Source organism: Zeus faber (assembly GCF_960531495.2).
Source record: "Zeus faber genome assembly, chromosome: 2".
NCBI classification, from domain to species: domain Eukaryota; kingdom Metazoa; phylum Chordata; class Actinopteri; order Zeiformes; family Zeidae; genus Zeus; species Zeus faber.
In genome coordinates this window covers 20,988,251-21,009,201 of record NC_137189.1, presented here as the reverse complement: position 1 = coordinate 21,009,201, position 20,951 = coordinate 20,988,251, and the positions used below count along the sequence as shown (strand labels likewise).

Below are 20,951 nucleotides of genomic sequence, written 5' to 3'. Positions count from 1 at the left end.
ATGTCTAAAAATAAGAGCAGCGAGTCGGTGAAGGTGGTGGTCCGCTGCCGCCCGCTGAACCGCAAAGAGGAGGCTGCGGGTCCGAGCGGACGCGTGGTGGAGATGGACCTGCGGCTGGGCCAGGTGCTGCTCCGGAACCCCAGAGCGCCGCCCAGCGAGCCGCTCAAAACCTTCACGTTCGACGCGGTGTACGACGCCGGCTCCAAGCAGCGAGACCTGTACGACGAGACCGTGAGGCCACTGATCGACTCGGTGCTGGCCGGGTTCAACGGCACCATCTTCGCGTATGGCCAAACCGGCACCGGGAAGACCTACACCATGCAGGGGGCTTGGCTGGACCCAGAGAAACGGGGGGTGATCCCCAACGCCTTCGACCACATCTTCACGCACATCTCCCGCTCCCAGTCGGACAAGCAGTACCTGGTGCGGGCCTCCTACCTGGAGATCTACAGGGAGGACATCAGGGACCTGCTGGACCCCAACCACGGCAACGCCCGGGCCCTTGATCTCCGGGAGAGCCCCGAGACCGGGGTGTACGTGCGTGACCTGGCGTCGTGCGTGTGCAAGAGCGTGAAGGAGATTGAGGAGGTGATGAACGTGGGGAACCAGGCGAGGGCGGTGGGGGCCACGGACATGAACGAGCACTCGTCTCGCTCCCACGCCCTGTTCCTGATCACAGTGGAGTGCAGCCAGCCCGGGCCGGACGGGCGCAAGCACATCCGGGTGGGTCGCCTCAACCTGGTGGACCTGGCGGGCAGCGAGCGGCAGGCTAAGACCGGCGTCCGCGGGGAGCGCCTGAAGGAGGCGGCCAAGATCAACCTGTCCCTGTCGGCCCTGGGCAACGTAATCTCTGCCCTGGCTGATGGACGCAGCGGGCACGTGCCCTACCGGGACTCCAAGCTCACCCGGCTGCTGCAGGACTCCCTGGGGGGGAACGCCCGGACGGTCATGGTGGCCACGCTGGGTCCGGCCCCCCAGCACTACGACGAAACCCTCACCACCTTGCGCTACGCCAACCGCGCCAAGAACATCCAAAACCAGCCGCGGGTCAACGAGGACCCCAAGGACGCCCTGCTACGGGAGTTCCAGATGGAGATCGCCCGTCTCCGGGCCCAGCTCGACCACAGGAAGGGGAGGAGCAAGCACAGGAAGGAGGAGGTTGAGGGCGAGGGCTGGGAGAGGGAGGACAGGGAGGAAGACACGGAGGGTGAGGAGGAGGTGGAGAAGGAGGCGCGGGAGTATGTGAAGCAGGAAGAGCAGAGGCTGGAGAGGGAGAAGGAGGCCATCAGGGAAGACCACTCCTTGTTGGCAGATGAGAAGCAAAGGCTGCTGGGAGAGAAGGAGAGGATGATGGGAGACCTGAGGAAGGAGCAGGAGGCTACGGAGCAACTGACTGCCAGGTACAAGGTGAGGTCCAAGCTCTTTGTCTCATTCAGTGTCGCAGCTACACTCGCCATCAGGTGATCTGAGTCTTTTGTCTCGAGTATCGTCTTTTGACTGAAATTCCACCTTCAGGCCATTCAACAATAAAAACCCTGGTTCCCTGGGCCATGTGGTGCTATTCGGACCAGAACCATGTAATCCTACCCACCCCTCTCACACACACACACACACACACACACACACACACACACACACACACACACACACACACACACACACACACACACACACACACACACACACACACACACACACACACACACACTCAAACAGAAGCAAGTGAACCTATGTCTTCTAGTCAAACAAAAAACGTCCTGCAGTCCATGAGATAATCACGTGAGGTATCAGCTGAGCCGCTGTTACAGACATCTGTTTGCCTGATAATCAAATTACCAAAGCAGTGTTTTTTTTTATGCACCCATACTGTACTCTTTTCAAAGCTGCTCCTGGTTCCAAGTACTAGGCCTGAGGAAAACCTGGCTATCAACACCCCAATCCATTGTACCACCGACTGTATTACACACAGTCTATGGTAACACAATTCTCCAGGAACAACACGGTTTTAGGTTGGCCTGGTCCTGATATTAGTGGGACTTTGTTGATTTGGGATGACTAAAATTATTTATATTCCCGCTAGCCTTTACCCATAGAATATCTGTTATTCATGTGCGGTTTGGAACTAAAGCCATTGTGACTTAAGTGTTACCTCACCCACTCACATAGCACCCCACCCCCCCTTAAGCACTCCACACACACACACACACACACACACACACACACACACACACACACACACACACACACACACACACACACACACACACACACACACACACACACACACACACACACACACACACACACACACACACACACACACACACACACACACACACACACACACACACACACACACACAGTGGGCATCGGAGATTGAGTCAGACTTGCTTTAATTACGTGCTTTGATTCATACCCATTTCAAGTCAATAAGTCATTCGTGCAGAATGGCTGAATGCAGTCTACCACTAAAGCCCAAGCCAGGGCCATCCAAAACAAGATCAACGCACTGAACTAGAAACTCTGCTGAAAGTAGAGCTTACAATTTCAATCTATGAGTAGAGAAAATAATAACATCACTAGATCAGGCCTTAGATGAAGCAAGAAGCAACCAAAGAAACAAGCAATAAGGCTCCTACTATAGTGTGCCAAATATACCCAAACAACCTAGTCCTTTCAGTGCACTCGTGCATGCCCTAATACATATGAGGGGCCATGGAAGCGCTTGGGTATTTGGTTATTTCTCATTCAGTAGGCAGCAGTTTAATGCCATGCCCAATAGTTGCTGGCCTGTTAAGGTCTCTAGTTTAATGAAGTCTTCCAAAGAAAATAGTTTCATACCCGGTCAACATCACAACAGTTGGCATTAGTGAGTAAACGCTTCTCTCAGAACCGCCTCATTTGATGAGACTTTCAGTGACAGTTTATCCTTTTCCAGGTGTCCAAGCGACATACCTGATTGCCGTTGAACCGTGCCGACATACCAGTCTTTATCCAAGCCACCAAGCTTTGGCCATCGATGATTTAGTGGACTGGAAAACCATGATGCTCCCAAGCAGGAGACATGAAAGACAGAGCTGCCCAGAGCTCTTCTACTTCCTGCTCCTATGGATGCATGGAAATGTCACTCAACCTCAATAAACAAGGCTATACATGAGTTATCACTCATCAAAAGTTGGAGAATTGTTGCACGTTTGGCAAAGTATTGCTGCGTCTCCAAGGGCTGGAAATCTCATTATTCCGTGCTGCATTTGATCGAAGGCAGTGCTTGATGACTTCAATGGAGCTTCCTGCCTTCAAATGAAACCTTAGCGAGCACAGTCCTACAGCTTAAAAGAAACGAGCAGTTAAAAAAAAAAAAAAAAAAGACTTCTCATATGTCCAGCTACAACCTCCATTAGAATGAAAATGTTAAGATTGTGACCCTGGTGTTCTTGGCATTTCGGAATGCATTGTCGTTGATCCGGAGGTTGTGCAGCTCCTCCAGCATGGCAGAGATAGGGTGTCGCGTCAACTTTGTACTCCCGAAAAAATATGAAATGGAAGCCTTGGGTGTCAGGCTGTTTCCGGAGGACATGAATTGAGCCGCTCGCATCTCATGCATCATGACGTCCGTGTGTCTCCGGATTGTTTTAGAAGAGGTCTTAGGCAGAGAGGGGGAGTTTTGTGGAGTGGTGGGGCGGATGCTGCTTCCAGCTTATGCAAACCAAAATGTGTGTTAAAAAAAACAACAAAAAAAAACAAAACAACAACAATCAGGAGAAAAATCTTATTTGATCGCAAGCAACAGCTCAGACAGTCTCAAACACTGCCTGGGCGTCTTAAATGAACACTGCACACAGAATCTGATAATACAGCGAAGAAGCGTTTCCTTTCCCGCCTTTGATAAGTTTGGTGTTTTTCTGAGCGGCGGCGTTCTGGAAAATCCCCCGTCTGCCATCAAAAGATGGGGCATCTCCTGTAAAACCAGAGCTCTGTTTTTACTCCACCATGCCAACTGCGCTTCCACGCTGCCATTCTTTGGTGCCCCAAGGGCCGTCCATAGCGGAGGTAATGGAAAAACCTTCACCCCTATGTGCCAAACGTATTCTCAAGGGGCCTCAACTCATAACACTCGATAAGGCATATCATTCTATTCATTTATAATAATGGATGTATTCATATATGAACAAGTTCATTAACTATATATGTATATAAGGACCATATATGTATAAAAGGATTTTCAAATAAATCACATGCGAGGTGTTGATATTTATTAAACCATCATTTAAAACCGTCGATACCCCTGAAGTCGGCACTGAAACTCGGACTTAATTGGCCGGTAATCAAACAAGAGGCAAAATTATGATTATTAACAAGCAAGCAAAAGTGCAGACAAGGGTGTATGTAGTAAATGCGCTAGGTCAACTGAACTATCATCTCCAAAAATAAAACTCCAACCGAGGCGAGAGCGACACGCGATAAGAGAGCGGCAGGCTGAATTTATGCAAGGATGACGGTAAAGTGACGAGTGGGGGATGGTTCAGCTTTGGTGCCATAAACAGCCTCCGGTGGGGATTTAACATTTAAATTTGTCCCAATCTTGTCCGGACAAACTTGTGCATTTCTTGAAACTCTGTGCGCATATAATTACCGGGTGCACATGTAATTGAGTTTTCATAAAAAAACAAATAGTGTTATATCATCACTCTTTTTGTTCTTCAGGCCAGTTAAATCTTAATGGTAAGACTGACTTGTAGATTTAAAAACCTAATCTTAAATATCATCCTTTTCATTTAATTCTTTAATCCTCTACACAAATGAATCTTTAAGATCAGCATATTGTCACGTAGAATTACTAAGGTTAGGTTGAGTTAGAGCAGACCACCCACACGCACAAGCATCCTTTTGAAGAGAGAAGCAGGTGGGCTTCCAACTGTGAGACTCAAATGCTTCCGCGATTCTAACCTCTTGTCGCCGAGAATGCCTCAATCCAAACGCATTTTATGGGGTGTCGGGGTCATACCCATCTCATTTATGGGACAATTGAAATCCCGTAGTTTGGGGATTGCATATCGACGCTGTCGGCTAACCTACTGTCTCCGCACTACACTTTACTGTACGGTGTCTCCACTTGCTGTTACTTGGGTCTGAAATCTTTTCTCCGATTGGCTCGCGCTGGAATTAGTCCACCAATGAAAATGCGCCGACCTGCGCGCAGTGTTTTTTCCTCTCTGCTCCATCTCTCACGGGGAGGGCGGTTGCTATGCAGAGGCACCGGAGGCTGAGAGAGAGGGGCTTCACACGCTGAAGTTGCCGGCTAATTAAAATGATCAATTAGACACGTTTTTTCCCACCAGCCTTTGTCCTGCGTCTACACACACTTATGCTTGCACTCGCGTGCACACAGCTACATACACACTCTCACACACAAACACACACACACACACACACACACACACACACACACACACACACACACACACACACACACACACACACACACACACACACACACATACATACATACACACACATTTACACATGCAAGTAGGTCAGGAGCTAGTCTTTTCCAAGCTGCATTGAGTCAGCTTGTATCTCTGCATGCAGCGCTCATCTGAACCATCCAAGGTGGAGGGCACCATCTGCGACATGCAGCCGGTGTTGGTGCAACCCTTGTTTGTTATAGTGCCATGCTAAAATAAAAAAAAAAATAAAAAATAAATATATATATATATATATATATATATATACACACAGTATATATATATATTTGTGAGCCATAGAACATTTACAGTTTTGTAATGCATTTTGCTTTATTGTTTCCAACACTCCCCTTTGCATGTTGTTGATCGCCATGAATAGACCGGCACCGGAAATTAGGCTGAGCACGTTTTCTCGCGCAGCCTTGTTTCTTCCTATGAGTTTCCTTTCTTTGAACCGCTTTGCCTTTTTGAATCAAGAACGCCACACTCTATAGTTTTGTTGAACATTCATCATCGGCAGGCTCATTATTGATAGGATGCCACCCAAAACAATTATAACTTGAATAATCAAACAAACTGAGCGGTGTATGTGCATTGTAATGCTTTAGTTTTTATAATACTCTATGCCTATCTGCATTTGTCACTGCTGGTGACAGGTGCGAGTTCTCCAGAAAAGGTGGGTCACACAAGCTGGACAAAACGGACCTCTGTCCCATTTAATGATGTCCCATTTTCCCGATAGATATACAGTATATTTATATATAAACACATATAATATATATTATATAATAACTTCAGCTTATTATGAAGCCTCTTCTCACGGTAACAGCCCCAGGGGACCTTACAGACCTACATTGCAGAGGTCCCATATACTGTCAAGTAGTTGGCGCCCACTGAGCTGTCCTGTGTGCACCCGACACAAGGTCAGAAGGGCCTTTTCTGTTTTCTTTTGTGTTCTTCTAAAAGCAATAACCAACAGCCGTGAACAACTTTTATGCAAAAAATAGTCCATGTGACCGACTGAAGCCCATAAAAGTTGCGGTTGTCCGTAGCCTTGAGAGCGTCAATGACGATGGGCTGGCCCTCAGTGCCGTCTGACAGGAGATAACATTTCACGTGAGGCTAGAGGGTCGAGCTCACGTTTTTGTGGTGTCGGTGCTGTGGCGCCTTGACGTGCTGCTACTGAGACCCTTCTGCATCAGGGCAGAAGCTGAAGCTTCACGCTGAAGAACAGTGACTCGTCACAAGCGAGGCTGCTGAGTCCGGCCCCCGAAGCCAGCGGACTATTCTTGGAAGTGGGTCAGAACTTCTCCCTGTCTTACTCCCTCTTTCTGTCTCTCTCTTTTTTTATCTTTCTGTCTCTCGTTGCTTCGTCGTCGGGCTACATCTCTCTCTAAATCTGACGTTGCATTGTCAACTTTTCCAGCTCATGGAAGTAAGTTGTCTGGGCCGCGGCGCTAATGATAATGGAATTGAATCTATCTCTAATGTATGGCCACGCCTACAGTATGTTTATCTATTGAACGTATAAACACACCAACATAGTCTGATGGATCCTGTGGGTTCAAACGGTGGATTTCTGTTGTATCGTGGCTGGAAGGAGGCTTGGAGAACGTCATGCCAGCTGCCTTTCAACCAATCACAATGCAGGTCCACAACAATCGCATTACCTCAGGGGAAATATGTCCTGGATAAATACACTTATGCACACTCCCATGGGCGCACACACACACTCACACATGCACACACGCACACACGCACACACACACACACACACACACACATAATGCATACAATAATGAACACACTGTAACACATTGTTACGTTGGTACAAACATGCACAAAATCACACACACAGCCTTGTGGGTAGAATGATTTTGTTTCCTGTTTATATATCTCGCCTTCCTGTCTAATTAGACGAGGGAAAGAGCCTGAATAGGGAGGAGGGGTGTGTGTGTGTGTGGGGGGGCAAGCTGAGAAAAGCTCATCGCTCTTCTCAATCTTTCAGCACAGAAGGCTGCACCGCTGAAATATTTATGAACCATCTCTGTATGTGTCCTTGGCTGTGTGTCTGTGTGTTTGTATGTGTGTGTGTGTGTGAGTGTGTGTGTGTGTGTGTGTGTGTGTGTGTGCGTGCGTGTGAGTGCGTGAGTGTGTGCTGAGTCCATCAGTATGTTTACATCCACACATATATCCGAATAAAGGTGAATAACCAGAGCAAGACGATTTTTTAAGGCGCTAACCCTGACCCTGCATTTTTTATATTCCTTCACCCAATCGAGTTTACATGACTCAATCAGTTGAAATATTCAATGGGAGTCTGACTGGTAGCAGAGGAAGGGAGCTGTACGTTCTTTCCAATGAGGATGAATCGGATATTTCTGTTCTGTCAGTTGGAATGTGACCCTGGCTTTCTTCTGATCACAAATACAGTGTTTAGAGGGCAGTTGCAATATTGGGAATATTACTTTATTACGCTGGGACAGAGAAAGACAGGGGTTGAGACAGGGGTTGAGACAGGGGCAGTCATAGAGATGATGTTTTCAATCAATCACATCAAGATCTGGACCTTTGGATCGTACGTCAACGTTGCCACCATATTGGTCATGGACTAGGAAAAAAAACTTTTTTTCTACTCCAGGTAGATCATAAACCCTTGAATATAAAAATGAGTCATTGAAATTGGTTGAGGAAGGGAAACTGTTTAGTGCTTTTTATCCAGAAAAACCGCAGCTCCCCCGTTTACTTGTATTTGTTTACCGGCTGGTCTTGCCCATTCCAATATGGCGCCGACATTGAGATAGGATTATTTATGTTTTAAACCGGACACAACCGGCAAGCCGAAGGACATATCTGTGTGTTTTTTAATCCGCATCCGGTGATTGGTTTCAGTGTGGCGCTGCACGAATAGAACTACAAATGCCAGTAGCTCTATGGCGGGGCATATTATATACGTCGGAATCATGACGTCTTATTTTGAGAACCAACACAGATGAATGGCTGCTTCAATCCGTGACTGTTTGCCCAACTCACACTGCAAGGTTCTTATTCACGCACTGCGCTTCACAGATTAATTATTTTCCGAGTTGAATTCTCGAGGAGGCAGACTATTAAATGAGCTAAATAAAATGGTGGGCTCATAGTCCAGCGCAAACTATGGCATGGGATTTGGATCAGCACATGGATCGGCAACGTCAGTCCGATATCCGATGCGTGAATGACGTCAGTATCGGCGTCTGATACCGGTATTGGATTGGATCGGTCCCACCTATCCCACACTCTTCTCCTTCAAAGCCTTTGTTTTTCCTACTGTTTTTGCTTCACCCAAGTCTCTCGTAACATCACAATTGAACGCCGCCAGGTCGCTGTCTGCAACGGTTCCAAATCACAAGTTTGGTTACATCACGGCAGATCAGTTCCACGGGGGCTGGGGAGTTGAATTTCTTTAATTTCGTCACTTCAGGCGTCATCACTGGTGGTATTTTTGTTTTTCTTCTGAGAAGTAAACTGCCTACTTTAGTCTCAATCTGGCTCTGACTTTCTGTCTGTTTCTGTGGTCAAGGACCATCCGGGGGAAGGGAAGCCCTAAAGATTGAAGACTTTCGGGCCCAAGATTTCCGATACACAACAGGACTGACAAGAAACAGAACACAACACACTTAGATGTAGTTAGATAGTCCATCCCTGTTTAAGGGGAACCTTCACATCTATAGTTCCATTCAACAGCAAAGTTTCTGCTTGTTGCATTTTTCATTAGGTTCACGGCCTGTGTTAAATTAACCAACATTTGTAAACAAATGACACGCAGAAAACCTCAGAGGGAATATTCATCCGATCAGCGGTGATGTCACCGTTTGCGCTTTGCTGCGCTCACCCGCTGTCATCTTCCATTGTATCAGCGTGAATCACAATCACTAGAAAGCAATAACGCAAGCAGCACTCCAAATGTCCGCGCAAAACTGGAAATTACAGCAGTTGAACTCAGTACAGTGACGCTGATCAGGCGCACTGACTGTCTTTTTCACGGTCTGTGATGATATAGCGTTCACACATCCATTGTCCAATGTCTTGGATCTTTACTCACGACCGCTGGTCTGTTCCGAGGTGGAGTCTGGTGTGTCCGTAGAGGCGCTTGGCTTTTCATTCATAAAAAAACTCTGCAGTGTCCAGTAGCAGTGAAATCCATCATCATTTTTTTTACTTATGTAGTGGCATATACCTCCCTTTTAACATGAATGCTTGTAATGCCACTGGGGTGGTGAGGAGGGATCATTTCAACGTATAATCCAGAAAAAGAAAAACATAAATGAGGGAAAAATCTCTTTCTCTTGCAAAATCACATTGTCGAAAACAACGGAGCGACAGCAGCGTATTGCAACCGCGATCCTAGATTACATTATTATGATTTGGTGTTCTGACCAAATAAGAACAGTGGAAACACAAGTGTCAACATCCGTTTTCAACCCACAATGCACTGTATTATGGTTTGCTTCCTATATTTGGTCCTATATTTAATCGTTCTCACATGTAACAAACCAAGCCGTGGTTCACTTGGAACCGGACCGAGGACCATGGTTTGATTGTTTGGTCCGCACCAGAGTTCGAATGCGTGTTCTCACCTCTCCAAACGAACCGGACTAACGGAGTAACACACCACGTTCGATCAAAACGAACCAAACAGGGTAGGTGTGAAAGTGCCTGTATAGCACATAGCTAGGTTACATTCCAGCAGCAGTCCAGGCTTTTCTCCATGTTGTCCCCCATTACTTGCAAGCAACAATGCAAGTAATCGGGGACAAATCCACATTCTTCTTACAGTGCATCAACTCACTCCATATTTCAGGCAAAGCTACCAGTTCAATTCATCTTCGTCTCATTGTCTCTTACTGTTGGTCTTTCCATCACTCACTCTGTTTGTTTCTCTCTCCTCTCTCAGGCTGTATTATTTTCTTCCTCTCGGCCTCCCTTTTCACTGCACACCCTTTTCCTCCCTCTCTCCTCTTCACACACACACACACGCACGCACGCACACATGCAAACATACACACACACACACACACACACACACACACACACACACACACACACACACACACACACACACACACACACACACACTATGTCCCTGTCACAGTGTATTTATAGCTGCATGGAGCTTTTTTCCCAGCAGAGCTCAGTGTTGCTGTGACTGGCTGGTGGATACGGAAAGGGCCAGCTCACCGTGCATCAACCCCCTGTTGTGTTCACCTTCCCGGCGGGACCGCCTTTGCCATTCAAAGCCAAAATAGTTGATGTATACACACACACACACACACACACACACACACACACACACACACACACACACACACACACACACACACACACACACACACACACAAATATACATCTACCAATAATACAGTTTGTACAGTGTCCAAATTTGGGCCAATCTCAAACTGCAGCACCCACTTCCGCCCACCCTGGCATGAGGAACTGGGTCAGAATGGAACCAAAATTAACCCCAACCCCCACATTTACAAAAAGAGAAACGCTAGAGGACAGCTTGAAGATCCATGCCCATGGATCCATGCCCACGCACTGATACACATTCAATACAAAGACAGCTTTATGCATGTGGCCTGACATAGAGAAAGGCACCACAGGAAGAGAAGAGAGAGAGAGAAGGATTGTGGCAGTGGGATGGTAGGTAGGGGTCGGGAGGGGGGTGGGGTTGTACTGTCACTAAGAGACTTTTATTGACATCGGAATACAATATCTCACATCCGCTGACCTTCCCAGACCATTAGCTCTCTGCCTCACTTTGTGTTTTGTGTGTGTGTGTGTGTTTGTGTGTGTGTGCGTGCGTGCGTGCCTGCGTGTGTGTCTCTGACTCAAACATGGTTTTGCCAGGAAGCACAGAAATAGAATTAATGACATAATTGACAGCAGGCCATCGCTCATTTGTTTATGGTTGTGATGGCGGTGGTGATGGTGGTAGTGGTGGTGGTGGTGGGGGAGGGGGGGTCTCTCTCCAGGGATATACACAAAGAGCCATTCCAACAACGGAACCCCCAACCCCCTGAATGTTTGGTTGCAAATTGGAGAAAAATCCTTAAACCTGAAAAAAAAATACAAATCAAATACAATCATTAAGAGTGAGTTAAGAAGTGAGCCCCAAACCTCACAATTTAAGTACACAAATAGTGACAGATTCATTGGTTAAAGTAATAGTTCAGCTTTTTGTAAGTTTGTCCCTGTTTTATACTTGTCCCTCATGTAGTACGCAGCTGGGTTTTATTCTCAGGGCAGTCCAGTCTTTACTCCATATTGTCTCCCTTACTTGCAAGTAACAATGCAAGAAATGGGGGACAAGTAATGAATAGACATAGAAACAGAGAAGTGTGTGTGTGTGTGTGTTTGTGTGTGTGTGTGTGTGTGTGTGTGTGTGTGTGTTTATAAGTGACCGAGGGAGGAATTGAGGGTTTGAGAAACAGAAAGCAGTGGGATAAGCATAAAAGCCACGAGATGAATCGGCCTTGTAATAAAGCCGAACCCATATGACGGATCACAAAGAGCAGCAATCTCCCCACGCTCTCTCACGCGCGCACACACACTTTCCATGCATACATGCGCACATAGACGCACTACATTACCAATCAGAGAACACAAAGATAGCTCAGAACAAAGGAGCTTTCTGTAAAGACCTGCTACAGATTCTCTCTGGACATAACTGTATGCACTGTTGTCTGTGTGTGTGTGTGTGTGTGTGTGTGTGTGTGTGCGTGCGTGCGTGCGTGCGTGCGTGCGTGCGTGCGTGCGTGCGTGCGTGCGTGCGTGCGTGCGTGCGTGCGTGCGCGTGCGTGCGTGAAACTTGTTTCACGTCCTTGTTTGCGCAATCCCAAGATTGGAATGTGACCCATACAGAATGGAAGCCTTTCTACCCTTCTTTGGCCCTCTTTTTTTAATCTTTCATCCCCCCCCCAGACCCTGCTCTTTTTTTCCGGCGATATCTTTTCTCACCCTCCATCCATCTCTCCCATTCACACTATTCTCTCTCTCTCTCTCTCTCTCTGTCTCTCTCTCTCTCTCTCTCCCTATTTCCCTTGATTTTGTTAAGTCTTCCTGCCCTGCAGACGTGGCTCATGCAGGGGACAGATAATGACATAGCTCGGTGTGTGTGAGTGTCCCAGAGATGCTTCCTTGCAAGTCTGAGTCAAGTCTCGAGTCTCTTAATACTCGTTCTATCTGCTGCGTGTCAGGTGTTGTTAGATCACTACATAGCAATTGTTCAGGAATTCACAGTATGTATACATCATCACACATTTATCTATTAGCATATCCGAGTGGAGTTATTCAAATCAATGTATAGATAAGGAGTCTACGCAAGCTTTACTTTTGAAGTTGAGAATTGTATTGCTCCTTGTACATACTACTGCATGCCCGTTCAAAATGTCATTTTCGAAGACATTTTAATGGCACAGTTTGACAAAATGATCAATGATTTAGTCCCGCGTTCCACAATGGAGGATGAGACTGACGGTTAAAGTCATACACCGGGGAAAGATGCTCTTTGGGACTCAGAGCCCTGAAGCCCCGCCCTGGCTCACCGTTGTCTATTGACTGTTTACTCATATTATCAGTGTTGCTTGTCCAAATTGCAGCAAATTCAACACTGGACGTCCTTGGGTCCCCAGCAGTACACCCGCCAAGTGTGAAGTAGATCGGATGAACCATTGTCGAGATAATCAAAGGACATACATACACACATACAGACACACAGACATACAATGATTTCTTCCTTTATCGTTATATAGATAATAGATTATAAGATTAGATTTGACATTTTAATGTTTTAGCGTTTTTTTAATCCTTTTTAAGGATATTTATTTTATATAATTTTATACAATTCTAATTCTGATTTTGATATAGTAGTATAGACCAAGTGTACATGATAATGATTATTACTTTAAAACTTTTTCTTTAAATTTTCTCTAATTGCCGTATTTTTAAATATAAACCGGTATTCAAATCAAAACAGGGCCTCTAATGAATCCCAGGGGCTTGGTCAACACAAATAAATACAATCCCGCCTTAAATACAGTCGGGGGGAAAAACTGATCGGAGCTCAGCAGCTCTATCAGAGCGATTTTTTCTCCAAACAAAGCAAATAAAAACATTGTGTTTCTATTGTCGATGTATTTAATTTACTCTGTTTCCTACTGCTGCGGAGCAGATCACAGATCGCTTCTTGGAGCAAATGCCCTGCTTGGAGCGCTCTCGCTCTCCATCGCTCTAAGCAGGAAGTGGTGCGTTCAAGGGAAACTCAGAACACTGTAATCCCCTCATCTGCTACCACCACAAATGCAACTTTTAAAGTAGCTACAAGCTTTCTCTTTTTTCACCATACATGTCTTTGCATGGTATGCCACCCAGAATATGATCAAATATACTTAATAAACAGAGGGAATAAGAAATAAATATAAGCCTGCTTCCAATAAAGGCCCTTCAGGTACCCTCTGCAGTTAAGGTAACTATTTGAGGAAATATGGTAGACACTGCGGTGGATAGTAATTGAGCATAGTTAGCAGTGCAGGGCATTCACACCTTATCAGCAGAAACCCAATGCTGACTGCTGGAGAAAAAAAAAGCAGCCCCTGAGCACTTTCCCCACGTATCAAGCTTTAATCTGAACTGAAATGTTCTCCACTCATGGGTTATTCAGTTGTGGATCCAAAAGTTGTAAAGTGTGTTTACCAACTGTTTCTTTTTGTAATTATCATCACATAAACATGTGCCCATTCGCAATTCTGCTGTAAGGTATGTATTTGCATATTGTATGTCTATTGTGAAGGATGGAGACCCGTGAATGTGGACGCAACCTTTGGTACGGAATACAAGGAACCTAAAAAATAAACACAAATGAGATATCAAATGCCTCAGTGGTAAAACAAAACAACCCAAAAAAACCTAGCTGACCTGTCTAATGGAGCTTTTGTCTTAATATGCTGTGCTATGTGACCTAAGGCCATGGAGAGCAAGCTGCTTGTGGGGGGCAAGAACATCACGGATCACACCAACGAGCAGCAGAAGATGCTGGAGATGAAGAGACAAGAAATTTCCGAGCAGGTACGTTGTGGCTGTCAGCCCAAAATGTTTTTTCCTTAATCCATGTCGTCCCAAAGGTAAAAAAATAATCACCGGTGATATTACATATAAATTGTTGGATGGGTTGTGCCCACTTTGTTCCAGACGCGTAATGAGAGGGAGATGCAGCAGCAGATGCTGGTACAAGACGAGGAGACTCTGGAGCTGAGAGAGACCTTCACCTCGCTGCAGCAGGAGGTGGAGGCCAAGACCAAGAAGCTCAAGAAGGTAACAGGCACGCGAGCGCACACACACACACACACACACACACACACACACACACACACACACACACACACACACACACACACACAAGCACACACCCACACACACACACACACACACACACAAGCACACACCCACGCACGCACACACACTCACACACACAAACACGTGCAGGTACATCCACGTACACATACACAGATATTCCTTTTTTTTCTAATGTCAGTGTTCCCTCTTTATCCTTTTCCTCCTGTCCCCTGATCCGGACCCAATCACCCCCTTTCCTCGGACACAAACACCGTCCGGACGCACTTGTAAAAACTAAGTACCTCAAGGTTTGTCCTGCCTTGCCCCCCCCTATCTCTCTCTCTCTCTCCCTCTCTCTCTCTCTCTCTCTCTCTCTCTCTCTCTCTCTCTCTCTCTGTGCCTCTCGCTGTCGGCCCTGGCCACATCGTGCTCTCTGCTCTGAGAGGTCCACCCGGCAGGAACCTCCCAGTGACCCTAACCTGACCCTTAACCCCAAACACCCCCCCCCCTTATATTGACCCCTGTTGCTCTCCCATTCCTCTCACCTGTACCCCTTTCCCCCTGTGCCAAAAACCCAGTAACACCGCTAACATCTGGCATTTGTCATCAGTGGGAAAGGTAACACCAGGGTTTCAGTCCCGGGACAAATGACCCTGCAATAGACACAGGTTTTTATCAGCTCCAGCTTCGATCGGCTCTGATGGAAACACGACACCTGGGTAAACATGCAAATTTTTGGTCCACCCCCCCCCCCCCCCCCTTTACCGGCGCAATGCAACGCGCGTTGAAGTTACATTGCCGCATAAATAGACAGGAATATCCGCACATTTTTAGCGGGTTTTTCCACCTTTAAAAAACCTGAATATACCGATATCAAAAACGATATCACTTACTTCCTTTCTCTCTCTCAGAGCTGCCTTGACCAACCCAGCCGGCCTAACCTAAACAATCTATTGTGTGTGTGTGTGTGTGTGTGTGTGTGTGTGTGTGTGTGTGTGTGTGTGTGTGTGTGTGTGTGTGTGTGTGTGTGTGTGTGTGTTGGTTAGAGACTAATGACCTTGAGGTGATTTTTGCCCCTCATCCCCATCCCGTAACTAACTCTGCTTCAATGCCAACACCTCTCTCTTACTGCATGGTTTACCCCGCCCTCTGAAGAGGACGCAAGCATGAAAGATGACCATTTTTTTCTCCACTGTCTAGATCAAGGGTGGGGAATCTTTTCCCTGTTTGGGGCCAGGTCAATAAAAGCATATTTGATAGTAGGCAATCCTCTGTCCATTTGCCTTGAATTGCAATTTGATATCTCGCATGAGAGACGCTGCTAGATTTAAATTGATGCATAGTTCTGTCGTAGCCAATCCAGTCATATGAATGTGGTTATTAAAGAAAAGATGTCGGCCATGGTAAGGTTTCAGCATTTTGTTTTGAAGATTGTTTTGAGAAGCTCGGACTGACTTTTTTTTTTTTCGAAAGAGAAAAATATGTAATGGCCATATCAGGTCTAGGGAACATCCAGAGGGCCGTGTAACATACACTGGAGGGCCGTAATCGCCTCGTTGGCCAATTCTAGATTGACACTACAGAAGACAGTTAGATACCTGCGCAGTGAAAAGGTATCCACCTTTTAGAATGTGCCGGCATGCGACCCAGGGCTAAGTGCCAAGTCAGCCCAGGGTTAATGGGGCAGTCAGCCGTGGGATGGCTAAAAGAATGTGCAGTGTGGAAGCCAGGAGTGTGTGTGTGTGTGTGTGTGTGTGTGTGTGTGTGTGTGTGTGTGTGTGTGTGTGTGTGTGTGTGTGTGTGTGTGTGTGTGTGTGTGTGTGTGTGTGTGTGTGTGTGTGTGTGCGTGTGCGTGTGTAGGAGGGGAGACTGGAGTGGGTCAGATGGAGGGGAGGGTCGCCGTGCGCCAATTGGCTGTTCGTTTCCCCAGCCACCAGCGCATGGATCCCATACTGTTGCCATGGGTAACCAGAGCTGCGTGACATACTGTCTCTGTTCTCCCCCCCCCCATCCTTCTCTAGCTGTACGCTAAGCTGCAGTGCATAAAGGCGGAGATCCACGACGTGAACGACGAACACGTGAGGAGCCGACAGGAGCTGGAGCAGACTCAGAACGAGCTGACCAGAGAACTCAAGTTCAAGTGGGTGGAAGTGATGTTGTGATTAACTGTCATGTTACACCCTCCATGCAGAGCCAAGCACGGTGCACACCGCCTCAGCTGCCTAGCACACGTGCCCGACTTGAGAGATACAGGCTAGCAATGTCCTTTTTAAAGTTGCACCAGTTGATCATTTATCTCCCTGTACACTATGATACTGTATCACAAGATGACTGCTGGCCTTCATTGCCTGCTCGGAGCACATAGTAAAACTCGCAGTGGGTCGGATGAAATTTGAAGCCTCTTCTCAGTTTGCTGCCATAGCGCAGTTCCCTCTGCAACACTTTGCCCTTGCTTGACCACATCAATTACTCCGACTGATGTCTGTAATTTAAAATATTGGTTTATTTTTAACACATTAAAGCCACTGCTCTGCATTGCTAAGCACTGAGAAGTAAGAGCTGCGCTAAATGTAGCAATCACTCTTATGTGTATTACACCAGACATAGTGACATTTTGATTTTGAAAAATAAATAGATAAATAAAGAAAAAGATTCAAATCATCTATGCATGCAAATCACTGATTTTATGATAGACTAGTCCTCCCCCTAGTGGTCGTGAACAGCACATACAGTGTCCTCCTGATGAGCTAGGTTCTTCAGATAGCTGGAACACTTCCAATTGCATGTGTTTAATAAAAAAAAAGATTATAATTTGCCAATGAATAGTCACTTCCATATGTACTGTATGTCAATTTGTTTTGTGTTTTCACAGGTATCTGATTATAGAGAACTTCATTCCACCGGAGGAGAAGAATAAGATCATGAACAGGCTGACGTTTGATGCCGAGGAGGACCAGTGGAAGTTCCAGCCCCTGGTCCCAGCCGAGAGGTGCGTCAGTGGCCACTAAAACCATCGTGGGGTTTAAATACATCCCCCTCAGAATCTCTGTGCCGGTGTTTCATGAGTAAAGCTTGCTTATCTTGCTCGCTGCGGTATGAGGAGACGAGCTAAGTCGGCATTTCCAATATTGATTTCCTTTGGACTGTCCTTCCCTCTCACCTTTTAGTAAAGTCTCCCAGATGAAGAAGAGGCCGACTTCTGCAGTGGGATACAAACGACCGATCAGCCAGTACGCCCGGGTTGCCATAGCGATGGGGCCTCATTCTAGATACAGGGTGGGTTTGATCGTATATCTGCGTGTGAAAACGTTTATACAAAGAAAGGGCAATTGTGACAGAGAGTCACCAATGCTGCTGTATACTGTATGTGTGTGCGCATGTATTTCTTACAAAGGCCGAGAACATCATGTTCCTGGAACTGGACATGACTCCGCCAACCACCGCTTCGTTGGATCGCTCATCGGACATGGAGACCGACCAGAGCCACTCTCTCGACAGCTCTCCGACCAAGGACAGTGCCGGCCGTGTCCGAAAGTCTCGCTCCTGGTAAACCCTTAACCTGCCACGGCGATTGATGGAAAATGCAGATGATGCAGATGCAAATGGCATCCATTAAATTCCTCCTTGTGTGCTGATCTATTGTCAACAGGGCGATCATGAAATTTTAGCTGCAGATTAATTGACATACAAATAATAACGCTTAACAACTGAATCTTTTTTTTGATAATTTTATGCCACTTTAAGTCTATAATAGTATAATGACACATATCTACCTTTTGAAGAAGAGACATTGAATTTCAGAACATACACATTTTGGTTGACTGCCAATTTGCCTGAACCCAACTGTTGTAAATGCAAGAAATTCTAATTTTATTCAGAGTTAAATTTCTTACTTTGTCTTAAAGTTCATCATATAATCATGAAATCTGAGGATTTTGTAAAAGGATGTACAGTAAAATTGTGATTTAATGATTTAAAATGCTCAATTACTTAGAATTATGTAACAATTGTGACAGTTTAGGCCACACCTTCTTTGTAAATACTTGAATATACATGTTTTTTTTTATGATTGCTTTAATCTTTTAAGTCTTTAAGGATCATTTTATTTCCATGTTCAGATTAACATTCCAACCAAAGTCCTACTGGAACTACTGGAATGGCCTCTGGTCACTTCACGGACCGTAGTGGAGGTTTTTTTTTCATGATTCCAGCTAATTCTCATTGGTTTAAGTGGTTTAGGTTTCATTCTCAAACTGGATCATTTGGGATTAGCCACATCCTCTCCAGGCAGCCCTAATCTCCACTTGCATCTCCTTAATGGCCCTCAATGGCAGTTCTTTGACCCAATCGCATTAACCTGTGCCTCCCTCGCCTGGAAAAGCAGAGGCTGTAATTTACTTTTCTCATTGTAATGTAACATTTGTTTGAAACTTCAAATAACATAAAAACGTTTGTTAAATCCTCCTTATTTCCTCTTCCTCCTTTGCAGGTGCCAGGCCCCGAAAAGCATCACTTCCTCCTCCTCCAACGCTTCCCTGGCGAGTTGCCACGTCTCCACGGCAACCACCGCACAGTGATGAGCCGCAGCTCCAACCAGGGATTGGATTATTAGTTTTGTTTATGATTATCACTATTTGATTCTTTCTTTTTATCTCGCATTCCCTTTCAGAAGAATCTTTTGTAGGACTTTTATTTATGTTTTTTCGACAACACTCTGGAAACCCTCCCCAAAGACTCCCAGAGCACAGGCGGCCTGACTGATGCCACCCGAGGAAATTACGGGACCAGCGGCCATTTTAAGGGGGCGGAGTTCACGAGAAAATGTATTTATGTCAGGACCATTAATGATCTTATGACAAGGCTGGAAACAAACTTCAGAAACTCATTGCCTGCATGTATGAGAGGAGGAGAATACACTCCAGTCGTTCTCCATTCTCTGACCTTCAACCTCAATCCGGCTTCACCGGAAAGTCCAACCAAGCCACGCTACTGTTGTGTGTTTGTGTGTGTGTGTGTGTGTGTGTGTGTGTGTGTGTGTGTGTGTGTGTGTGTGTGTGTGCGCGCAAGCGTGCCTGTGTGCGCGCGCGTGCGTGTGTGTGTTCTATGTTTTTCAGCGTGTGCTGTAAGCTTGGAGGTTTGGAGGTCGTGAACGTGTTGGGACCTTTCAAAGTCCATGAACCAGGCACCGACACCAAAACGGCTTGGAGCCATTGTAATATACTGTATGAGTTTACATGTCCCTGGTCTTGAAGTGTTTAGGGGTTGTTTCGGTCTGTACTGTGGGCAAAAGGGTATCATTGACTTTGTCTTCCATATTAGTGTAGTCTAATTTAACAGAGATGCCTTAAAATTCTCAAGAAAGATGAGTTGTCAGATGTCCAAGCTCCAAATTATAATTTGACTTTGTGCTAGTAAACAGCCATGAATATTCCACTGAGTTGTATTTGAGCAGTGTAACAGAATTCTGTCTTTCCTTACATATTGCCTTCTCTACTTACAGATTCACCAGAAAAGTAAAAGTAAGCAGGTCTGTGCTTGTCCAGGGTGTAGGGTTTAGTGTCCCGGGGTTCTTTAATGGCTGGCCTGGAGGTTAAGAGGAGCAGACAAGGGCGGACTTCTCTATCACTGTATTATTGATGCCGGAGCTCCAGTTGCAGCTGGTCTCCCACCAAGCCCAAGGTTTAAAATATTGCTCTTGTCCAGACCTCTCTGGGCTTATTTTTTAGCCAATTTGTTCATACTGTTGTTGACGCTGACTGATTATTTCCCAGGCGACCAAGGTGTACTGTTAACAACACATTATAAGAAGGTCTGAAGTATATGGAATTGTCTTGTTTTTTTTGTTTTTTTTTAATGCAAATTTGCTCGGTCAGATGTTACATTAAACTCCCGCTGCCTTTGAAGGCACAATTATCATCAAAAGGCTGGCGTTACACCAGATTTTTTTCCTGCAACTTGGTCGTATGCATCTAAATTTCATTGTTGGACTAAGTTTTGCTGCCTATCACCCTCTCCAAGTAGCTGAAAAAATTGCGCGACACTTATTTGATACAAGTTAAAACTATTTCCAAGTTTTAACGCCTGCTGTCATACAACGGTCAATCAAAATGC

At 45.9% G+C, this 20,951-nt stretch overlaps 1 protein-coding gene across 1 annotated transcript; it reads left to right on the top strand.

Annotated features, from left to right (window-relative positions):
* kif3ca (kinesin family member 3Ca) lies at positions 1-19,417 on the top strand (the record flags this gene model as incomplete). Its single annotated transcript, XM_079996720.1, has 8 exons — positions 1-1,407; positions 14,472-14,573; positions 14,697-14,819; positions 16,862-16,980; positions 17,713-17,829; positions 18,008-18,116; positions 18,235-18,386; positions 19,330-19,417. The coding sequence occupies 8 exons, from the start codon at positions 1-3 to the stop codon at positions 19,415-19,417; spliced, it is 2,217 nt and encodes a 738-aa protein (XP_079852846.1).
* Between the last annotated feature and the right edge of the window lie 1,534 nt (positions 19,418-20,951).